This window comes from Malus sylvestris, chromosome 15 (assembly GCF_916048215.2).
Source record: "Malus sylvestris chromosome 15, drMalSylv7.2, whole genome shotgun sequence".
In the NCBI taxonomy this organism is placed as follows: Eukaryota; Viridiplantae; Streptophyta; class Magnoliopsida; order Rosales; family Rosaceae; genus Malus; species Malus sylvestris.
Genome location: NC_062274.1, coordinates 52,323,565 through 52,342,932, shown reverse-complemented (window position 1 = coordinate 52,342,932; position 19,368 = coordinate 52,323,565). Strand labels below are relative to the sequence as shown.

The 19,368-nt window shown below is 36.6% G+C and overlaps 1 protein-coding gene, 2 long non-coding RNA genes and 1 pseudogene across 9 annotated transcripts; 1 reads left to right on the top strand and 3 right to left on the bottom strand.

Annotated features, from left to right (window-relative positions):
* Positions 1 to 2,144: 2,144 nt before the first annotated feature.
* Positions 2,145 to 19,368, bottom strand: part of LOC126603097 (receptor-like protein EIX1) — a 31,541-nt pseudogene continuing 14,317 nt past the window's right edge.
* LOC126602026 (receptor-like protein EIX2) lies at positions 4,345 to 5,137 on the bottom strand. The gene is made up of 2 exons (XM_050268844.1): positions 4,784 to 5,137; positions 4,345 to 4,650 (listed from the first exon to the last, which is right to left on the bottom strand). The coding sequence occupies exons 1-2, from the start codon at positions 5,087 to 5,089 to the stop codon at positions 4,570 to 4,572; spliced, it is 387 nt and encodes a 128-aa protein (XP_050124801.1). The 5' UTR covers positions 5,090 to 5,137; the 3' UTR covers positions 4,345 to 4,569.
* Positions 11,014 to 12,789, bottom strand: LOC126602027 (uncharacterized). The gene is made up of 2 exons (XR_007615943.1): positions 12,142 to 12,789; positions 11,014 to 11,215 (listed from the first exon to the last, which is right to left on the bottom strand). It is a non-coding gene; the product is annotated as an uncharacterized LOC126602027 (long non-coding RNA).
* On the top strand, positions 13,247 to 16,869 carry LOC126602029 (uncharacterized). Of its 7 annotated transcripts, none has more exons than XR_007615947.1 (8): positions 13,247 to 13,598; positions 14,189 to 14,442; positions 14,545 to 14,604; positions 14,857 to 14,944; positions 15,105 to 15,157; positions 15,380 to 15,485; positions 15,954 to 16,057; positions 16,220 to 16,869. It is a non-coding gene; the product is annotated as an uncharacterized LOC126602029 (long non-coding RNA). The 7 variants fall into 7 exon arrangements; XR_007615946.1 differs by having other exon boundaries at positions 13,250 to 13,598; positions 14,375 to 14,442; XR_007615945.1 differs by lacking the exon at positions 13,247 to 13,598 and having other exon boundaries at positions 13,605 to 14,263; positions 14,375 to 14,442.

The following is a 19,368-nucleotide window of genomic DNA, read 5'->3' as shown; positions in this document are numbered from 1 at the left end:
TTATCCACTTCAATGAATAGTAACATATTTCAATGAACAGTAATACACCAATGCATCTCTACCTCTAAAAAAATGCGCTGGCACCCAGCCCATTTAAAATATCTTTAACTTTTTTTCTAAAAGAATAAAGAAATAAAATAGTTTTAATTTCGAATAAGATTTTTAACCAATCTCGTCACGCCACGTGTCATTATCCGAACGTACTATTTTGTGAATAGATTTCCGCTAAGATTTTCAACCTATCTCGACGCGCCACGTGTCACTTCCGTATTACAATAATTTAACCAAGATTTCGATAAGATTTTCAACCAATCACGTCATGCCACGTGTTATTATCCGAACGTACTATTTTGTGGATAGATTTCTGATAATATTTTTGACCAATCCCGACACACCACGTATCACTTTCGGTTTACAATAATTTAGCCAAGATTTCGATAAGATTTTCAACCAATCACGTAGTGCCACGTGGCATTGTCCAGAACCTCATCCTTTCTTTTTTTGTCCATATAAACCCTACATCCCTACATCCATCCTCACACCAAGCTCAATCCTTCTTTTTAGCTCAGAATCCTTGTTCATCGTTTTCAAATCCTGAGTTCTTATTACAATGTGTTCTTCAAGGAGACTGTATAAACAGTTGCAGGAGCAACATGAAAGGTTGTTGGCACAACAGGCATAATTGGCCAATCTCGAGGAAGGTGGAGGTGGAGATGAGGCTTTCTTCATGGAGGAGGATGAGGATGATCACCATAAAAGCCAGAGGGCATCACATTCCCGCTGTGTCATGGAAACCGTGGGTCAGATAGCCAAACCAAGACGTGCTGCAAACCTCGATAAAAAAAGGGAAAGACGATATAAAGATCTATTGGAAGATTATTTTATTCCCAACAGCATATTCCCTGATCGTGTTTTTAGACATCGTTTTAGAATGCAACGAAATTTGTTCGAAAAAATCATGAGTGCTATTTGCAACCATGATCCATACTTTGTGCAAAAAGAGGATGCTTTTCATGTTCTAGGTCTTATTCCTGAGCAAAAAATTATGGCATCTTTGCGAATGCTTGCATATGGAGTATCTGCAGATCAAGTGGATGAGATCGCGAGGATGGGAAAAACAGCTGTTATGGAGTCCCTGATGCGGTTTTGCTTTGCAATTGAAGCCTTTTACACCAATGAGTACCTCTGAACACCCACACCAAGGGACATGCGAAGGCTTCTGAGGAAGGGTGAGATGTGAGACTTCCCTGGCATGATTGGAAGCATCGATTGCATGTACTAGACTTGGAAAAACTGTCCAAGTGCGTGGCAAGGAGCTTATGGTGACAGAAAATGAGCCAAAAGCATCATTTTGGAAGCGGTTGCTTCATTTGATACATGGATTTGGCATGCTTTTTTTGGTGTTCCAGGAGCTCAGAATGACCTAAATGTCCTTGCCCAATCCCTAATGTTCGACAAACTACTGCAAGGAAACTCGCTGAGATGCATATATTGGGTTAATGCTACCCAATACGAGGGATCATACTACCTTGCAGATGGCATTTACCCAAGGTGGTCAACATTTGTCAAAACAGTGCCACATCCACAGACTGAAAAGGAAAAACACTTCGCAAAATGTCAAGAAGGGTGTAAGAAGGATGTCGAGCGTTGTTTTGGTATCCTGCAAGCTCGTTGGGCGATTGTCAGGGCTGCAGCTAGAATGTTTGATGTCGAGGCTCTTTGATCCATCATGATGACATGTATTATTCTCCACAACATGATTGTTGAAGATGAGTATGATTATGATGTCGTCGATGAATATAAGCCGGATTCGATGAACAACTCAAGAACACGTATACTGTGCTCATGACTGGACCGAAGATCCCTTGAACGTGATGGACATTACAATGAATTGATCGTTCAGTGGTACACTGATGTGCAAGAGCCATACTGGCACGTAACCCGCCAGAATGACTTGATTGAGCACCAGTGGGGATTGCATGAAGATGAAGATAATTAAAATGAGGCTTGTGGTTGAAGAATAAATTGTATTTTTTTTTAAGTTTATGTAATTCTATGTAGTGTGTTTTGTTTTTAAGTTTATTTGGTGAGTTTATGTAATCTTATTTCATGTGTTTAAATAAAGTACAAAAATAAATAAATAATTACATTAAAATTGCATAATAAATTAAATAAAAATAAATAAAGTTTTAAAAATAAATAAGAAATAACATAAAAATTACATAAGAAATTAAATAAAGTTCAAAAGAAAAAAAGAAAAAACATAAAAAAATAGTTAATAACGTTCAACGATTGCGGCATAGAGCTTCTTCACAATGTTATTTTGGAACTGAGAAAATGCATTGCTCCATGGCACATTAGACAACAATGAACCAAGAATAATCCAAAACCCAAATGCAAATCCAAGCCCCAAGCTCAAATAGAACCCACCGTCTTCAAGTAAATGACCTTCTCTGTGCTTCCCATCACCTATCGGTGGCATGACCTCATTTGTACTGCAACGCTCTTCCAATGGAGGTCCGCAAAGTTTATTGCCAACATAACTAGACTGATCAAAGCTCTGAAGTTGAGTGCTTTTTGGAATCTGCCCTATCAGATTGTTATAGGACAAATTCAAATAACTGAGAAATGTCAAGTTCGATATGCTTGGAGAAATTTCGCCAGAAAGTTGGTTCACGGACAAATCAAGCGACTCTAACATTCTCATATCCCCGATTTTGGAAGGGATTCTTCTGGTCAGAAGATAAATTCAATGTTTGCAAGATAATGAGGTTGGTCAGCTCTTCGGGGATTTCTTCATATATCATGTTACTTGAAAGGTCCAAGCTAGTTACCAAACGAAGCACTGTGTCATATTTCACTTCTCTGCCTTTACACAAAATCCACATTCTCTATGTAGGTATTCCCTATGTAGAGCTTATCAATCATATCAAAAATAATACCGGCCTTTGCAATACTGGTACATCCTTCGCTTGAAAAGGTAGTGGCCATGGATGAAAATTTTTGGAAGCATCTTGGTATCGTTCCCGAGAGATTGTTATGCGCAAGGTCCAAGATTTGGAGACTTGTGAGACTACAAAGTTCATCAGGAATGGCGCCATGAAACTTGTTTGAACGAAGAGTAAGAACTACCAAGCTTTGCCCAAACCATATTGGAATGCCTCCAACAAACTTGTTTTCAGCAAGGTCAAGAAGTAACAACTGCTCACAGTTTTGTAGGGACAGGGGTAATTCTCCAGATAGGCTATTATTGCGCAAGTGCAATGATCGAAGGGAAAGTAAGTCTCCAATAGAGCTTTGGAATTTTCCCTGTCAAATTGTTGTGATCTAAATTCACAGTTGTCAAGTTTGGCCAGTGTAACCAACAATCAGTAATTTCTCCATTGAGGAGATTGTTATGTAGATAAAGAACTTGAAGCTTTTTAGGTACATCACTCCTATCACAAAAGAAGTGAGAGAGAGTTCCCGAAAATGATGAATTGGAAAGATCTAGTGTGGACACTGTCGAAGACACAAGAGGCAATGAACCGTTGAACTGGTTAGATCTTAAGTCAATTACAAATTCTGAACCTATAGAAACTATGTTTGGAACCTCCCCGGACAATTGATTACTCGAGAGATCCACATAGTTTCCTACACCATACGAAAAAATGTTCCAAAACCAAGTCGGAATGGTACCTGAAATTCCTGAATTGGACATGTGAAGAAAGTGCAAATGTTTTTGACTCTGAAGCCAAGCAGGCAACTCTGATGGGTCCAGACGCCAAGAATCTAAACTCAAGATAGAAAGTTGAAATGGAGGAACCCAGTCATAGTTGGTTTTAAGAGTCAAGGAGTTCTCATTTGCAGTAAAGATTTTCAATCTTGTAAGATTAGTAAAATGAGCTTCAGAGACAACACCCTCGAATGAATTGTGATCAATGACCAAGTATTGTAAGCTTGATAGATTTCCTAAGGATATTGGAATGTGACTTGATATAGAATTATATGAAAGATCAAGAGAACTTAAATGTTTAAAAATTCCTAGCTTACCAGATAAATGACCTGAAAAATTATTAGTCGAAAAATCTAAAGAATCTATTTGATCAGAACTACACCGAGACAAACTTTCAAAGATTTCTGATACCCTCCCCCTAAAATTATTTGACAATAGATCAACAGAAGTCAACTTACAAAGATTTCCCAATGAGTTTGGGATTTCCCCTTCAAGCTGATTCCAACTTAATTGAAGATCAACAAGGGCTGTCAAGTTTCCAAGGGAACTCGAAATTTCACCATGGAAAGCATTCTGAGAAAGATCAAGGGACTCAAGATGGTTCAAACTGTACAACCATGAAGGTATGGTAGAGTTGAAATAGTTCCCGGGTAGATAAAGAAATTTAAGACTTGTCAAGTTCGCAATACCACTTGGCATGTGATAAAGTCTGCAGTAAAGACAATGTAACTCTACCAGCAGAGAAGGGAGTGTGTTTACATGTAACCAACAAGATGCGCTGGTAAGATCTACATAACTCATGTCAAGATGTTTCAACAGAGAAAGACCAGAGAGCCATTTGAGATTCTCGACCATCAAATCAGAGTTGGAAGAAAGGTCCAGATAACGCAGGCTCGAGAGATTTCCCAACTGATGAGGAATGGTTCCGTTGAACCCTGCAAACGAGAGGTCAAGATGTCTTCAACCTTTAAGAGAACCCAAAAAGCCGGGAATCTGTAGTCCTTCAAAATGATTGCCGCTTAAATCCAAGTAGCTGAGATGCTTTAAATTGAGGAGAGAAGGATTTACCTTACCACCCAGCGTATGTTCCTCACCAGTCACTTGATCATAATTACCAGCAAGGTGGAGCTCTCGGACATGAGCGGTTACATTGTCGCAGGCAACACCAGTCCAGGTGCAACAATCGCCTTCTCCAACCCAAGAGGAAAGCAGATTTGAAGAATCAATGAGATCTTTCTTGAACATAAGAAGGGCTCGTCTCTCATTTTCTTTGCATGGTGGTAAATTAAGGTTTCGATTGCATAAGGTAAGTGTAAAAGACGCAATGGATAGAAGAAAGGTGAGTAGGGAAACAAGTGTCATCACTCTCGCCATATAGATATGGAGTAGGTAATGGATGTGAGGAATGAGTAATTTAGAGTAGTGCTATATATACACAACCTCGGCCCTACTCTTTATATTTATTAGAAATCATTTTTCTACATCCATCCCGCCAAAGACGGAAGTGGGCCAAGAGATATGAGACAAAAAGGATGATCCCTCCCCAAAACAAATTCCCGAAGAGAATTGTAGATTGACAAGGCCGAATGCCCTTATTTTACTCTAGTACTATTGGATATTTAATTGAGAAAATTAGAATTAGATGTCTCATTGTAGACATTTAGAGTGCTATATACACACACACTTTTTAGATGAAAATTAATAACTACTTTTGCTTAAAAATAAAATATAAAAAAATTCATCACTTTTTAAAAAAAAAAAAAAAAAAAATTCATCACTTTTTTCACCATTCATCTCTTTTAGGGTAGACAATGTTCTGCCCTAATTTATTAGGAGGAGAAAAAAAAAATAAACAAGCTGTTTGGAAGTAAAATAAGTTTGGCCTTGTACAAGGTCCCAATGATTTTATTTCACTCAAGTACCAATGACTATTTAATTTCTCATAGTTTTGGTTAATAAACCACTGCTCTCAATTACTCATTTCTCACTACTCTTAATTTCTCATAGCTTTTCCCAAGTAATTGAGAGCAGTGGTATATATGATTGGAGGAGAAGTCTTTGCTCAACCTTGGAATTTTATGAAAAGAGCTTCCTTTTTCTACATCCATCCCCCACAAAGACGGTAGACAGTAATAATTGAGCTACTTGAGTGGGCAAAGAAAACCCAAACCACAAGAAATGAGAGAAAAAGGAACGTTACAAGTCCTCGTGTTTCACCTTGTTTGCAAATTGGCGCACCCAGATTTTCTTTACATAGTGGATCGTAATGCGAGAGACATTAATCAAAGGTTCACACTTTTAAATTAATTAAAAAACTAGAATTATGAGTAAGATCAAATCTAATTTTAATCCATTGATACATTAATCACCTCATTTATTAATTATATTTTGATGTTTTAATTATTTCCCTTTTTCGGATTGTAATGCGAGAGACACTATGTAACTTGAGAAATACAACTCAAAGGTTCACACTTTTACATTAATTAAAAAAACTAGAACCATGAGTAAGATCAAAATCTAATTTTAGTCCATTAATACATTAATCACCTCATTTATTAATTATATTTTGATGTTTTAATTACTTCTCTTTTGTAGATCAATTAAATTTATCTTGGTCGATCCGAATTTTTTTTTTCTGTAGATGAAAATTAATAACTACTTTTCTTGAAAATAAAATCAAATAAAACTCCTCACTTTTTTCAGCATTCATCTCTTTTAATGGTAGACAAAGTTCTTCCCTAATTTATTAGGAGGAGAAAAATGAACAAGATGTTTGGAACTAAAATAAGTTTGGCCCTTGTATAAGGCCCCAATGATTTTATTTCACTCAAGTACCAATGGATATTTAATTTCAATAGAAGAGAACAGTACCCAAGGCCAAGGATTTGAAAGTACCATACACGTGGCGTTGTTGGTGGGAAATACCCTTTTAAGCTGTACATTTAACCCAATCGGATTTACAGGGGAAACGCTACTTTTCGTTGGCATTTTGGTAGTTTTGAGGAGATCAAGTTGCAATGTAAGTTTTTATATTTTGTCACTAATCTCATCAACAATTGGAAGGATAGAGAATTATTTTGAGAGTAAAAAGCTTAAACTAGAAGAAACGTATATTCCATATAAAGTAACATAAAGAAAGAATAAAACAACACTCAACTCACAACTCAAAAAGAAATGTATTTTCCATAAAAAGTAACATAAAGAAAGAAGAAATGTACGTGACTGGTTAAATTGTCGCAGGCAACACCGGTCCAGTTGCAACAATCGCCTTCACCAGCCTAGGAGGAAAGCAGATTTGAAGAATTTTCGCATTTAAGAAATAATATTGGAAACATCCATTTGACATTGAACTACATTGTGAGGTAGCCCTGGAGAGGGCATTCACATGCATTTTAAATGCAAATGTTCTCCAGATCTTCATAGCATAATTTCTCATTGTTCTTCATTTGAGTACCGATCATCCTCAAACTGCCATGGGTATGCAGTGTAAAATGTACTTTGAGAAAGCTTCAGGCTTATAACTTTTCAGCTTCTGATTCAAATAATCAAAAACCTAATACGATTCATACCTTAAAAATCACATTGTGTGTCTTTCAAGTAATTTGATTCATAACAATTCACATCTCAACATTAGTCTTGCATAATATTCTAGAGCTGATCTTAATTCCCTTTTTGTCTTAAGATGGTTTTTTTTTTTTTTTTTTTTTTTTTTACAAAGAAACATATGCTTTGAGGAGAAGTCTTTGCTCAACCTCGGAATTTTATGAAAAGAGCTTCCTTTTTCTACATCCATCCCCCACAAAGACTACTTGAGTGGGCAAAGAAAACCCAAACCACAAGAAATGAGAGAAAAAGGAACATGACAAGTCCTCGTGTTTCACCTTGTTTGCAAATTGGCGCACCCAGATTTTCTTTACATAGCGGATCGTAATGCGAGAGACATTAATCAGAGGTTCACACTTTTACATTAATTAAAAAACTAGAATTTTGAGTAAGATCAAAATCCAATTTTAATCCATTGATACATTAATCACCTCATTTATTAATTATATTTTGATGTTTTAATTATTTATCTTTTTCTTTACATAGCGGATCGTAATGCGAGAGACACTTAGTATCCTGAGAAATACAACTCAAAGGTTCACACTTTTACATTAATTAAAAAACTAGAACCATGAGTAACATGAAAATCTAATTTTAGTCCATTATTGACACACCCCGACCTAGTCAAGGCGTGTTGGCCGTCACGTGGGAGTGACGTAACCATGTGCATAGTGCGGAAACAATAAAGATATAAAGGAAATACGAAGGAATGAAAACCAAATTACTAGCAAAACTAGCTAAGATAAAGTGCTAGAGCGAGATTAAGTGTGAAATACACAACCAGAGCTTAAATCGCCTAAATGCAGTCAAGCAGGATAAGTACTAAATATACAACACTCCAAAGGTGGTCCTACATTTGATATTCTGTTAGAACCACTGTCGAAATCCCTGAGGTCCACCAAAGCACTTCTACCTAAAACCTGAAGGGGCGCAAAACAGAAAGTGTGAGTAGGCAAAAACAATGCTTTTCAAAATCATTTCATTTCTCAAAAAGTTCTAACCCCTCGCTGTAAAACATGTATAATTTCCCAGAAAAATAGAATATATACATATCTCAAACCATGCTCAGAAAATGGTGCCAAAGTATCTCAATGAAATGCTATAAGTAATTCAATTCACATATGCCAATGCCAGATAACATATCAATCGAAATCTGCCTAACGTGCCCTACACGGCTGAGTATATAGCTCATAATCAATCTCAATCATATCAAATCCTGCACATGAGTCGGAACCACCTAAAGTGGTCTGTACGACAAGACTAGGTGTAAAATAAATATGCTCTAGTGCTACGATCACATGAAGACTGTGCGAGTATTCGCGAGTCACCTACGAGTCGGAACCATCTATAATGGTATGTACGACAAACATGTGCACTTAACTTGGATCCAAGGTGAGCATATGGTGCGGGAGGTGAACATCATGTGATGAAGGACTGTGCCCTAACTCTGGGCGGAAACACTAACACCAGGGTGAAGGTTTATGAGCTTTCAATGCATCACATCACATCTCACATAACTAAAGCAGTCTCATAACTTTGAATTATAAACTTACTTGGCACTTACCTGTGCGTCCGCAACACCACAAATAAATATATGCAACTACTAATGCATAAATAAAATAGGCAGATACTTTGCATGGCATTTCAAAGCGTATAATCATTCAAATTCATTTTCTGGGAAAAATCTCAAGTATATAGGTATATACGGAAAACCAAAAGCCCACTCACTGGTATGTCGAAGGATCGTAGCCCCCGAGCCTCAATTGATGGCGCTTGTTCTCAGGATAGGTATCACCTATATGCGAAATAACTGAATAAACATTATTTAAAGCACATACACAAAACTAGGAAATAACTTCTTATATAATGCTCAAATGGGGTGTTTGAATATACCACCATGATCTACTCAACCTCAGGAACATCCCCATATTTTTAGAAAAAACTTTCGACCACTGACGCGCCGCCACGCTCCGGCCAAGGCACGACCAGACACGCGGTCCATGGGCAAGCACGTGCCTGGCACGGGGGACAGAATAGTTAAAGTCGTTAGGGAATATTCCGTCAAACACAAGCATATTCCGTTAATTATACCTGACGCCGTTAATCACCGTTAGGATTATTCCATCAAAGTTGACGGAATATTCGTCTTCTTCTCCGACGAGTCACCGGACTTCGTCACCTTCGCCGAAAACTGGGAAAAATTTCTAAACTTCATATCTTCTTCATTTCTCAACCAAAATTCATGAAATTAGTACCAAAATGAAGCTTACAACGAGAAGATCAAAACCTTACCAATTTCAAGCCCTAAAATCCATGGAATCTTGCCGGAGAAACCTCGATAATCCGGCAAAACTTGAAACTTGCGAACTTGGACTTCCCGACGTCCAAATCACTTCAACTTTCTTCCCCGAGCTTTGTGAGGATGTTTCAAGGCTCCTTATAACCTTAAAACTCCTTGAAAACTTCACAATCATGACTGCATGAACAGTGCTCCAAAACTGGGGTCTTGAGTTCTCGGGTTTTCGAGGTCTTCACGTTCTAAAAACGGTATCAATAGGGTTCCTGGGCTCGCAAGGAACTTAAAAATAGTCTCCATAGGTTCGATCTGAGGATGGAAGTGAAGGTTCAAGGTTCGTCCGTACACTATTATGGAAATGGAAGGAAGTTCGAGAGAGAGGGAGGAGAGAGAGAATCAATGTGTGTGTGTGGGTGTATGTGTGGTCCGGATTGGTCCCCAACCAAAAACAAGAAAATAACTTAAGTTCCAAACACTTAGGAATAAAAGAAATGGGTCCAAATCCTAAGCTTAGACCTCACAACCCCACAAAACGTTCAAGGGTAATATAGTCATTTCACGCCATAAAAATATAATTCGGGACGGATTGTGACAATTAATACATTAATCACCTCATTTATTAATTATATTTTGATGTTTTAATTATTTCTCTTTTTCTTCATAATTTTAATGTATTAATTTCATTTCATTTCATTCATTGTAATATATTTTGTTGTAAACTAATTTTTGTTATACAATACATTTCGATATACTTTGTCTTCTTCATTTAGGTACATTAAATTCATTATAGGAGAAATTAGAATCCACCGCTCCATTTTTACAATGTTTTGACTAAACATCTAGGGTATTTTAATTTTTTATTAAAGTTTTTGAACTTTTGATTAAGGTGCTTTAATTTGAGGCCACATCAGCATAATTGAATTTAAACTATTTACATGTCATTTTTATGTATTTAAACTCATAATGCTATATATTGGTTTCTCAATTTGCCCTCATGGAGCATTTATTTAGGCATTATCGGGATTAACTTATTATCAAAGCCCATTGCCTTGAATTTTGTCATATCGAGGTTTTATGAGTTTTACCACTCATGCATTCTTCCGTTTGTTTTGAGACTCGCATTCGCTACTTGTGCCAACTAAATGAGACGATTTCATCAACTGCTTCTACGCGCCATCTACATGAGTATTTGCACACTCAATGGGGAGTGTTGTGACATATGTTCTAATACATATTGTGATTGTGTAAATCCTAAGTAGAGATAGATTATGAATCATTTGGGATTTAGAAGATCTTTCCTAATAGACTTTGTATTACTTGGAGAGCAAGTTTTTCTCCTCCTTATTACTATTAATAAAGGCACAATGATTGGGAATTAACACACAATTTCTCAAGCCTATTCTTCACTCTCTTTTTGACACACCCCGTCCCGAAGGAGGGCATGCTGGCCGTCACGTGAGAGTGACGTAACCATTTGCACAGTACGGAAGCTTTAAGATACAATTTAAGTTGATACACCCGAAGGTGAGTCCTAATTTTGTCCAATCTGTCAGAACACCGTCGAATTCCTCGTAGTCACCACACCTTTGTGATTCCTGAACCTGGAGGGGCGCAAAACCAAAATTGAGTGGGTCAGTAAAACAATTCTTTTCCAAATCCAAACATTTCTCAAAACGTTGTAACCCCTCTCCGTAAAACCTGTATACTTTCCCAGAAATGTAAAATATAAATATACATATATATTCTCAAAACTTCATTTTTACTATCTCAACATTTATCTTTATCAATCATGCCATGCCATGTCTAAATTCAACAGTTAAGTATGAATGCATCAGCAATAATCATATCAGGTGCAAGAAAGAAATCAACCGGAGACCCTACAATGGTCCTGTACGGCGGAATGTAGAGTTCAAAATCTCATCTAACCGGAGTCACCAACTGTGACCTGTTCGGCCATGCCGGAGTCACCTAGTATGACCTGTACGGCACTACACTGCACATAAGTCGGAATTACTTAATGTAATCTGTACGACTTAATGGTAGAATAATATGCTCTAGTGCTTCTCTCATCAATCATCTGTGCACATAATCTAAGGTCACCTACCAGTCGGAACCCCTCTAATGGTCTGTACGACTGGCATGTCGGAACCACCCCCTGTGGTCTGTACGACTAGCATCTACTTGGATCCAAGGTGAGCATGCGATGCGGTGAATAATAATAAGCACTAATACCAAGGTGCAGGTTATGAGCTCAATATATCTCAACATCATCATAACAATAATAAATACTCACCTGATACTCACCTGTGCGTCCACCGCACCAATTCATACATATGCATCATATATCAATTCATACTTTCATATACTTATATACATGGCATCTCAAATCATATCTTTCATATAATCTACTCATGGCATTTGAAAACATACTTTTATACTTTGCATTTAAAGCATACTTTCGTAACATTTTCAATTTCTGGGAAACGTCAATTATATATGTATACGGAAAACAAAACTGCCCACTCACCTGGAGTTCATCCAACAACTCCCTAGCACCACACATCAAGGCGTCATGACGATCGCCGCCTTGCACAACACCTAGTTCGCCGTGGTTTGGCCGGAAACTGCCTCGAAAGCCTCGGAGGTCGCCGGAAACTCGACTCCTAACTCGCCGGGGATTCGCCGGAAAACGCCTCGAAAGCTCCGACCAAACTTTGAACTTGTCGATCTCCGTGTTCTTACGTCCAAAAACTTCCAACGAAGCACTCCGAGCTTCCTTGGGACCTCACTAAGCTCGCTGTGATCTTGTTTTAGCCTGAAATTGATGTCTACGTGATCGTGGAAGTTCCAGGAGTCCAAATGTGGTCTTACCTTGGACGTTTGTTTATGTTTTAGGTGGTTTTGGGTGAGGTTGAGCGTCGGAGAGGAAGAGAGAGAACTGAGAGTTTCGTGAGGGAGGAGAGAGAGAGAGACAAAGCACGGGAAAGAGGGAGAGAATTAAGGGGTGTGGGATCCTACCCAATCCCCAACTACAAAATTCTAACATAAAATTTAAGTCTAAGTCTCCACTCTACTTACCAAATTTTAGGAGCTTAGATATAACGAACGTAAAAATTATACCTTAGTCACGTATTAGGGCATTTTCGTAATTTCATGTCCTCGGAATTAAAAATTCTGGGACGGGCTGTAACACTTTTTCTCTATACCGCACCCCTCAGTTAAATATGGGCTACAACAATATAGATATATATATTTAACAAATAATATTATTTACACTAAAAGATGAGGATGGGTAAAGCTTCACAATAGATTATTAATAATGTGATTCAGACTACTTTTCAAATTTATTTATTTTTATAAATTTTAATTTTGCAAAAAGACAAAATAGGATATATTACATTATACACATTCTAAAACCCTGTTATCTAGCACTGTTTGCACTGTTTATAAATAGTGAAATGACGGAAATGCCCTTATTTTCTTCTCTGTTCCCCCTTCTTTTTCCTCCTTGGCACAGTGAATCAACGTATTTGTCCATGCTGCCCACGTGTCGATCATCGTCGACTGCTCCACTTCCACTGCATCTCGAATTTTCCTTTTGCTTCCACTTCTTTCTCTCACAAAGCTTGGCGTTTCATTTGCTTCTGGTAGTCCTCCATTTGCTACGAACTCCAGTTCTCTCTCTCGATTTTGCACGAACCACAGCATAGGCTGTCTATCCCTTTCCGATTCCAAAAAACCCTAATCCCATTTTCTGTAAATTGAATTAGTACTAGCTGAACAGAGTTTCTCTCTGCAACTCCTCTCCCACGGGCTTGAACCTCAACTATGGAGGGAAGCTCGCTTCTCTTCTTCTTCTCCTGTTCTTCTTCTTCCTTGCTCTTCGGAAAATCCCGCCTTGTGGGTTTAATCGCCATTTCTCTCATCCCAAATGTGTGCATGTCGGATCTCCGTCCCAAATCCTGACGCAATAACACTTCAAAGGTAAAGTTGTATTATTATTTTCTCTCTGTGATTTCATGCATGCTTCCATATATATTGAAATTGTCCAGTTTACTAATGGATGTTTCTGTATGATTTTGCATGTCTCCCTTGATAAAAGCTTGAGCAAAATATGCTTATGAAATCAATCTGATTTAGCTTTATAGATGTGTCTGCATCTGTACTGCTTATTTGCTACCCATATAAACATATAGCTTTATATGAGTGTGCCCCTCATTTGCAAATGAGTGTTTTTTGTGATGTTTATATATCTAGGCATTGGAATTAGTGTTTTTTGTTTTTATTTTGATCCTAGGGGCTCAAAACAGAATTTTTTGTTGTTGTAAGTATATATGTGAACATATAATATCAGCATTTGGAGTGAATCGGGTTCATTTTAAATTTTCTTAAATTTATTGATTATCAGATGACATAGTTAACAGCTTTTGTGATTTTAAAACAATTGAAGGTGAGATTTACATAATTAAACAATCAATTGAAAATTTGAATTGAGTGTTAGTTTTACCTGACTGATTTCTTTGTTGGATTTATTACTGCTCGATGTTAACACTCAAATATGGTTTTTGCGCAAGTGGTGATCGGCCTGCCTGGGTTAGGAAAGGCCACTTATTGCAATGGCATGTCTGAGTTCCTCCAACTCATCGGATGTAAAAATTTTACTCTGAATTCCGGGTTTTCAAGTTTTTCCATGACTTCAATGTTGGTCTTTGAATCTGTCTGAAATATTTACAATGGCAATTTGTTGTTTTGGTGTGCAGGAAGGTCGCTGTGGTAAATTTGGATCATTCCACTGATGCATTGCCGTATCCAATGTCGTATGTTGAGGGTAATAGAGTAGAGCTACTAGTCCACCTTCTTTTATTTGGTGTTTTCTACATTTTAAATCCTACTCATTCTGCTTAGTTTTTGTTCGATTTGGGTTTTGTAGATCAAAGCCGACTTGGGGATTTTGAAATGGTGGACGCCGGGCCCAGTTACACCACTTCAGGTACTTCAATTCCAATGCCAGGACTGTGCATTTCTTTTGCGTAATTTTTATCTTCTGCTGATTTCAATTGAATTCCAATAAATTTTTTATGTGCTTAGTTTAATTTGTAGTTGTCCAATTGTTATGAAGATGTGTGAATGTGTGTGAATTATTGATTTCTGACTTTTGTTGAACAATATGAAATTGCCTTTTGTTTTAAGTTCTTGATCCAAAGAAAATTGCGTTATTTCGTAATGGCATTGCCATTTGTAGTGGAACCATGCAGGATAATATCATAGTGGATCCAATGGAGTCTCCAGAGATTGTTGATGATCCATTCCAAACTATGTGAGTTTTCAAGGTAAATAATCACTCACCATATACTTTTCCACTTACTGGGATTTACTTAATTTGACCTATTTTCTTCAGTTTGATTCAAATTAAATTATTTATTTTTTTTTAAAATAATTTGGAAATTAGGCCTTTTATTTTGTGTGTTTTCTTTGTTATTTCATTCTCAGTTGAAAAGTGGGAGTATAGCTCAAAGAAAAACCCTTGATTGAATAAATTACTGGTATGGTTCCTCACATAAGAAAAAAACTTCAATTTTTCTTTCCTCAAAATTTTGGTTTTTATTAATTTTTTTTCCGCAAATTGTAGTTTTTCTTTGTTGCATTTGTCAGCTACCATCCACAATGAACGACCTGCTAAAGCTAATGTATTTGATTTGAAAAGAACAAGACTAATTTTGTCATTAGTATCTACATTTTCACATCAATGTAACTGACTGATGCAGAAGAGCCAATTTAACATCAGCAGACATGAGGGAATCTGATTTCAGTGGTTCAACTTTCAATGGTGCATACATGGAGAAAGCTGTCACATATAAGGCAAACTTTGAGGTAAGAACTTCGCACTTTACAAATAGATACTAAAAAGTGAACGAAGCATAAATAGCTTTAGCTACCTATCCTCCAGTATACGTTTGCATCATGAGATCACCCAAAAGACAAAAACCCACCTTCATTGTCAGTTCATTTCCATACAAGTTATCTTGGATTGTTACTGCATTTAGGCCATGCTTAATATGAAGGACTAGACTACACTTGAAGGATTAAGAAGGGCTATCCATAAGGGGTTGATGTCTAAAGCGTATCCCTAATCTTATCCCTGCTAATCCCTTTAAAAATTGTAAGCAGACATATTGAAATTTATGTATATAAACTTTTTTTTTTATAAGAACAGATGTAATTTAGAATCATACATGTGTCAACATGGTGGTAGTATATTATTGAACGACACTATGGATTAATTATGATGCCGAAAGAAAGTTGCTCATTACTTGCGTATAATTTATTTTGTTTGTTCAGGGAAGAGCATGGTTGCATGTGCTTTGGGTGGGAGTTTGTACTGCAGGGGAAGCTGTCGTACATTCTTGAAGCAGAACATTGTGCAGAGAACATTCGGAGGATTGGTATGTATGTCTTTGCCTCTTTTTAGATTAAATAAACCCTTTGTTTAGATTAACTATGGCTTTCAGCTTCATTATGTATTCATGAAACTAATCTCTGCAGTTTTTCAATTCATCTGGGGTATTTGTTATTTGAACGACATTAAAATTATTTATGGGTTATAGGAACCATGGGTTAAGAAAATGGGTCCAAATTCAGAGCTGCGTTCTTCTTCCCTCAAAATAAGAAGAAAACACTTCCTCGGCACCATATTTTGGCACCTCAGGTATATTTGTGTTCTAAAGCCTTCTACTTCTTTCAGTTTCTTCAGAGCTATTATTTTGCCCATATGTGATTTGTAAAGTGCAAGATTTGATTTCATGTCTTGAGTACTTATGGTTTTGTACAGTGCAAACTTGAGCTTATTGATCCAATTGGGTAGAACAGTACACTCAACCAATTTCATATCCTCTTGGCCAAAAGAGAGTATAATGCTTGCCACTGAGAAAAATACTTTATATAATTGCAATGTGTTGGTGTGTGGCATGCTCTAATTAGGGATATTTTTGTGTTATAAGAAAGCCATAGAGAGTTGCATTCTTGTTTTTTTGGATTTGGTTAATGTTTCAATCGTAAACGTGATTACGCAATGAAAGCTGAGGACACACAAATATTACATTGAGTTTGGAATTTGTAAGTTACAAGCTCATGGAAAGTAAGCTTTTGTAATTGTCTAATGACATGGTCAAAGAGTTGTCCATCTTATGTTTACAATGGTCGTCAATGAACACTGTAGTCTCATTCTGTGGGAGAAATTTCAAAGTAAGATGTTAAATATCTGAAATAAGCCTAATAAATTTATTTCATTGTTTCTTTTTTTGTATGAAAAAACAGTTAGTGTTGAAATTTTCTTGGTGCTTTGTTTTATAAAACATTCAGGATGGGGATTATTTAGCTTTCATTGATTGGCATCGGTATTTAAGTTTTGTCTCTGCTTTTCTTGGTGCCTGTAAAGGTCCCTCTTCCTCTTTCCTTCCCTCCATTTTTTTCTTATGAGTTTCGTGCTAACATCAATTTGTACATCGATGAAATAGGAGCAGCTAGATTTTGAACAACTATTTATATGTATGTAGAGTTGTCAACAACTATTATGTACATTTTATAAATACTTTGTACATGTTTTGTATAAATACTTTTTACATATTTACACACAATGGTTACAACACATTTAGTTACCCATTCTAACACATACAGCGCTTATAGTCAAGTTGGCATTCCAGCGGCATCACACGGGCTAAATTTCTAGTTATTTCTATTTTCACCCTCACAAACTCTCTCTCTCTCTCTCTCTCTCTCTCTCTCTCTCTCTATATATATATATATATATATATATGTATATATATGTATATATATTAACAAACAATATTATTTACACTAAGGGAGTGGGGGTGGGCAAAGCCTCACGATAGGCTATTAATAATGTCGTTCATATTCGTCTTTGGTGAGAATTGAATTCAAGACCTTTCATTTACAAGTGAAGAGAACTATCACTAGATCGTAATACTTTCATTTACAAGTGAAGAGAACTATCACTAGATCGTAATACTAAGTTGCAACTTTAATACTTTTTTAGAACAAGAAAAAAATCGATTCTCGTGTAGTTTGAATTGTGTGTCTTTCAAAGACCAATAGATAGGAAGGCAAATATAAAGCTGATGATTGTATGCAACATGTAAAACTACACAGCTTTTTACAGACAATAATCAGAGTTGGTGATTGTATGCAAACTCTCTAAGCACTAAATGGACCAAGCGACACTTCCAATACCTTGTAGAAGTCTAATGAAAGGAAGAAGAACACGACATGGTGGGGGTTGGAAAAGCAAGGTTCATTCTCCATAGACGTTGGACGAGGCATGGGGATTTGGCGTTCGGTGTGTAGGGGAGTGGTGTGTTAAAGTTTAAGGGTACTTTAGAAACAAAGCTGATAAAAATGCTTGCGCTCTGCTATGGATTTTGAAATTGAAATTCACAATTTAACACATCCATTTTTAAATTATTCAGAAATCAATTAAAGCAACTGAATTTACTTGATAAAATAAGTATTTCAGTTGAGTGGGCACCAATCACCATCCTTACAGATACTGTCAATATTAGCGCCAAGTTCTAGCAATTTCTTAGCAACTTCCAATGTATATTTTTCTTTTTATAACACATTATGAAAAAGAAAACAGCTAACACAACATATTTTAAGAGGCGCGAACGTCAGTAATTAAAGAAAGCTTCTTATATGCACGTGAGCGTATGTGGAGAGGCTAGTGAAAAATAAAAACATATGCAATATGTAATAGGAAAAAAAAGCCAAAATCAATGTTTGAGCAAAGGTAAAAATAGGATGTGTACTAGAACAGTTTCAAGGACAAAAGTGTAAAAAAAAAAAGGGCTTTTCATGTGTACGGTGATGTTCGTAAAGAGAAATAATGTATGCAAAATTAGAAATTTTAATACCTTACTATACATTTGGTATAACCTTTTAACAAAAATATGCAAATACAAATGCATACTAGATGTGTGACGAAGAAAGTTTTTGTAAGTCGTGCATAATGCGTGATTCAAAAAAGTGTTTAGGGGCAAGTAGCTCCCGTAATAATAAAAACGTTGAATTGTGTCTACTTTCTAATACATGATGTATTGCGAGATTCTTCTACATTTTATATCCATAATCACATTGTAGGTGATTGCGATGGGACTAATGCGACTTCCCTCAGTTGGTTTGGATGGCAAGTAGCCCCTGTAATAATAAAAATGCCGAATTGTGTCTGCCATCTAATTCGTGACGCATGGCGAGATTCTTCTACATTCTACATCTATAATGACATTGTAGGTGCTTGCGATGGGACAATTGCGACTTTTCTCAGTTGGTTTGGGTGGCAAGTAGCCCCCGTAATGATAAAAAGTTGAATTGTGTCTGCCATCTAATTCGTGACGCATAACGATATTCTTCTACATTTTATATCTATAATGACATTGTAGGTGCTTGCGATGAGACGGATGCGGCTTCCCTAAATGGGTTTGGGCAGCATAGCCCATTGCATCTGTGTTAGAATGTGCATGAAGACTAATAGAATATAAATTTATTTCTCTAACTGACTTACACTAAAAGTAAAATAAAAAAATAAAGCACTAGCAGAATGTAAACTTATTTATCTCTAACTGACACTTTTTTTAACAATCTCTAATTAACTCTTACGCTAAGAATAAAAAATAAAATTAAGTACTAAAAATAAATAAATAAATAAAATAAAAAGAAAGCACAACAGCCGGTGGGGAGTCTG

What these genes read in the sequence shown, in the direction of transcription:
- LOC126602026 (XM_050268844.1), bottom strand. Translation starts at nt 5,089, where the DNA reads ATGGCGAGAGTGATGACACTTGTTTCCCTACTCACCTTTCTTCTATCC. An exon ending in AACATACGCTGGGTGGTAAG is followed by an intron (nt 4,651 to 4,783) that starts GTAAATCCTTCT and finishes TCTCGTTTGCAG; the next exon opens with GGTTCAACGGAACCATTCCT.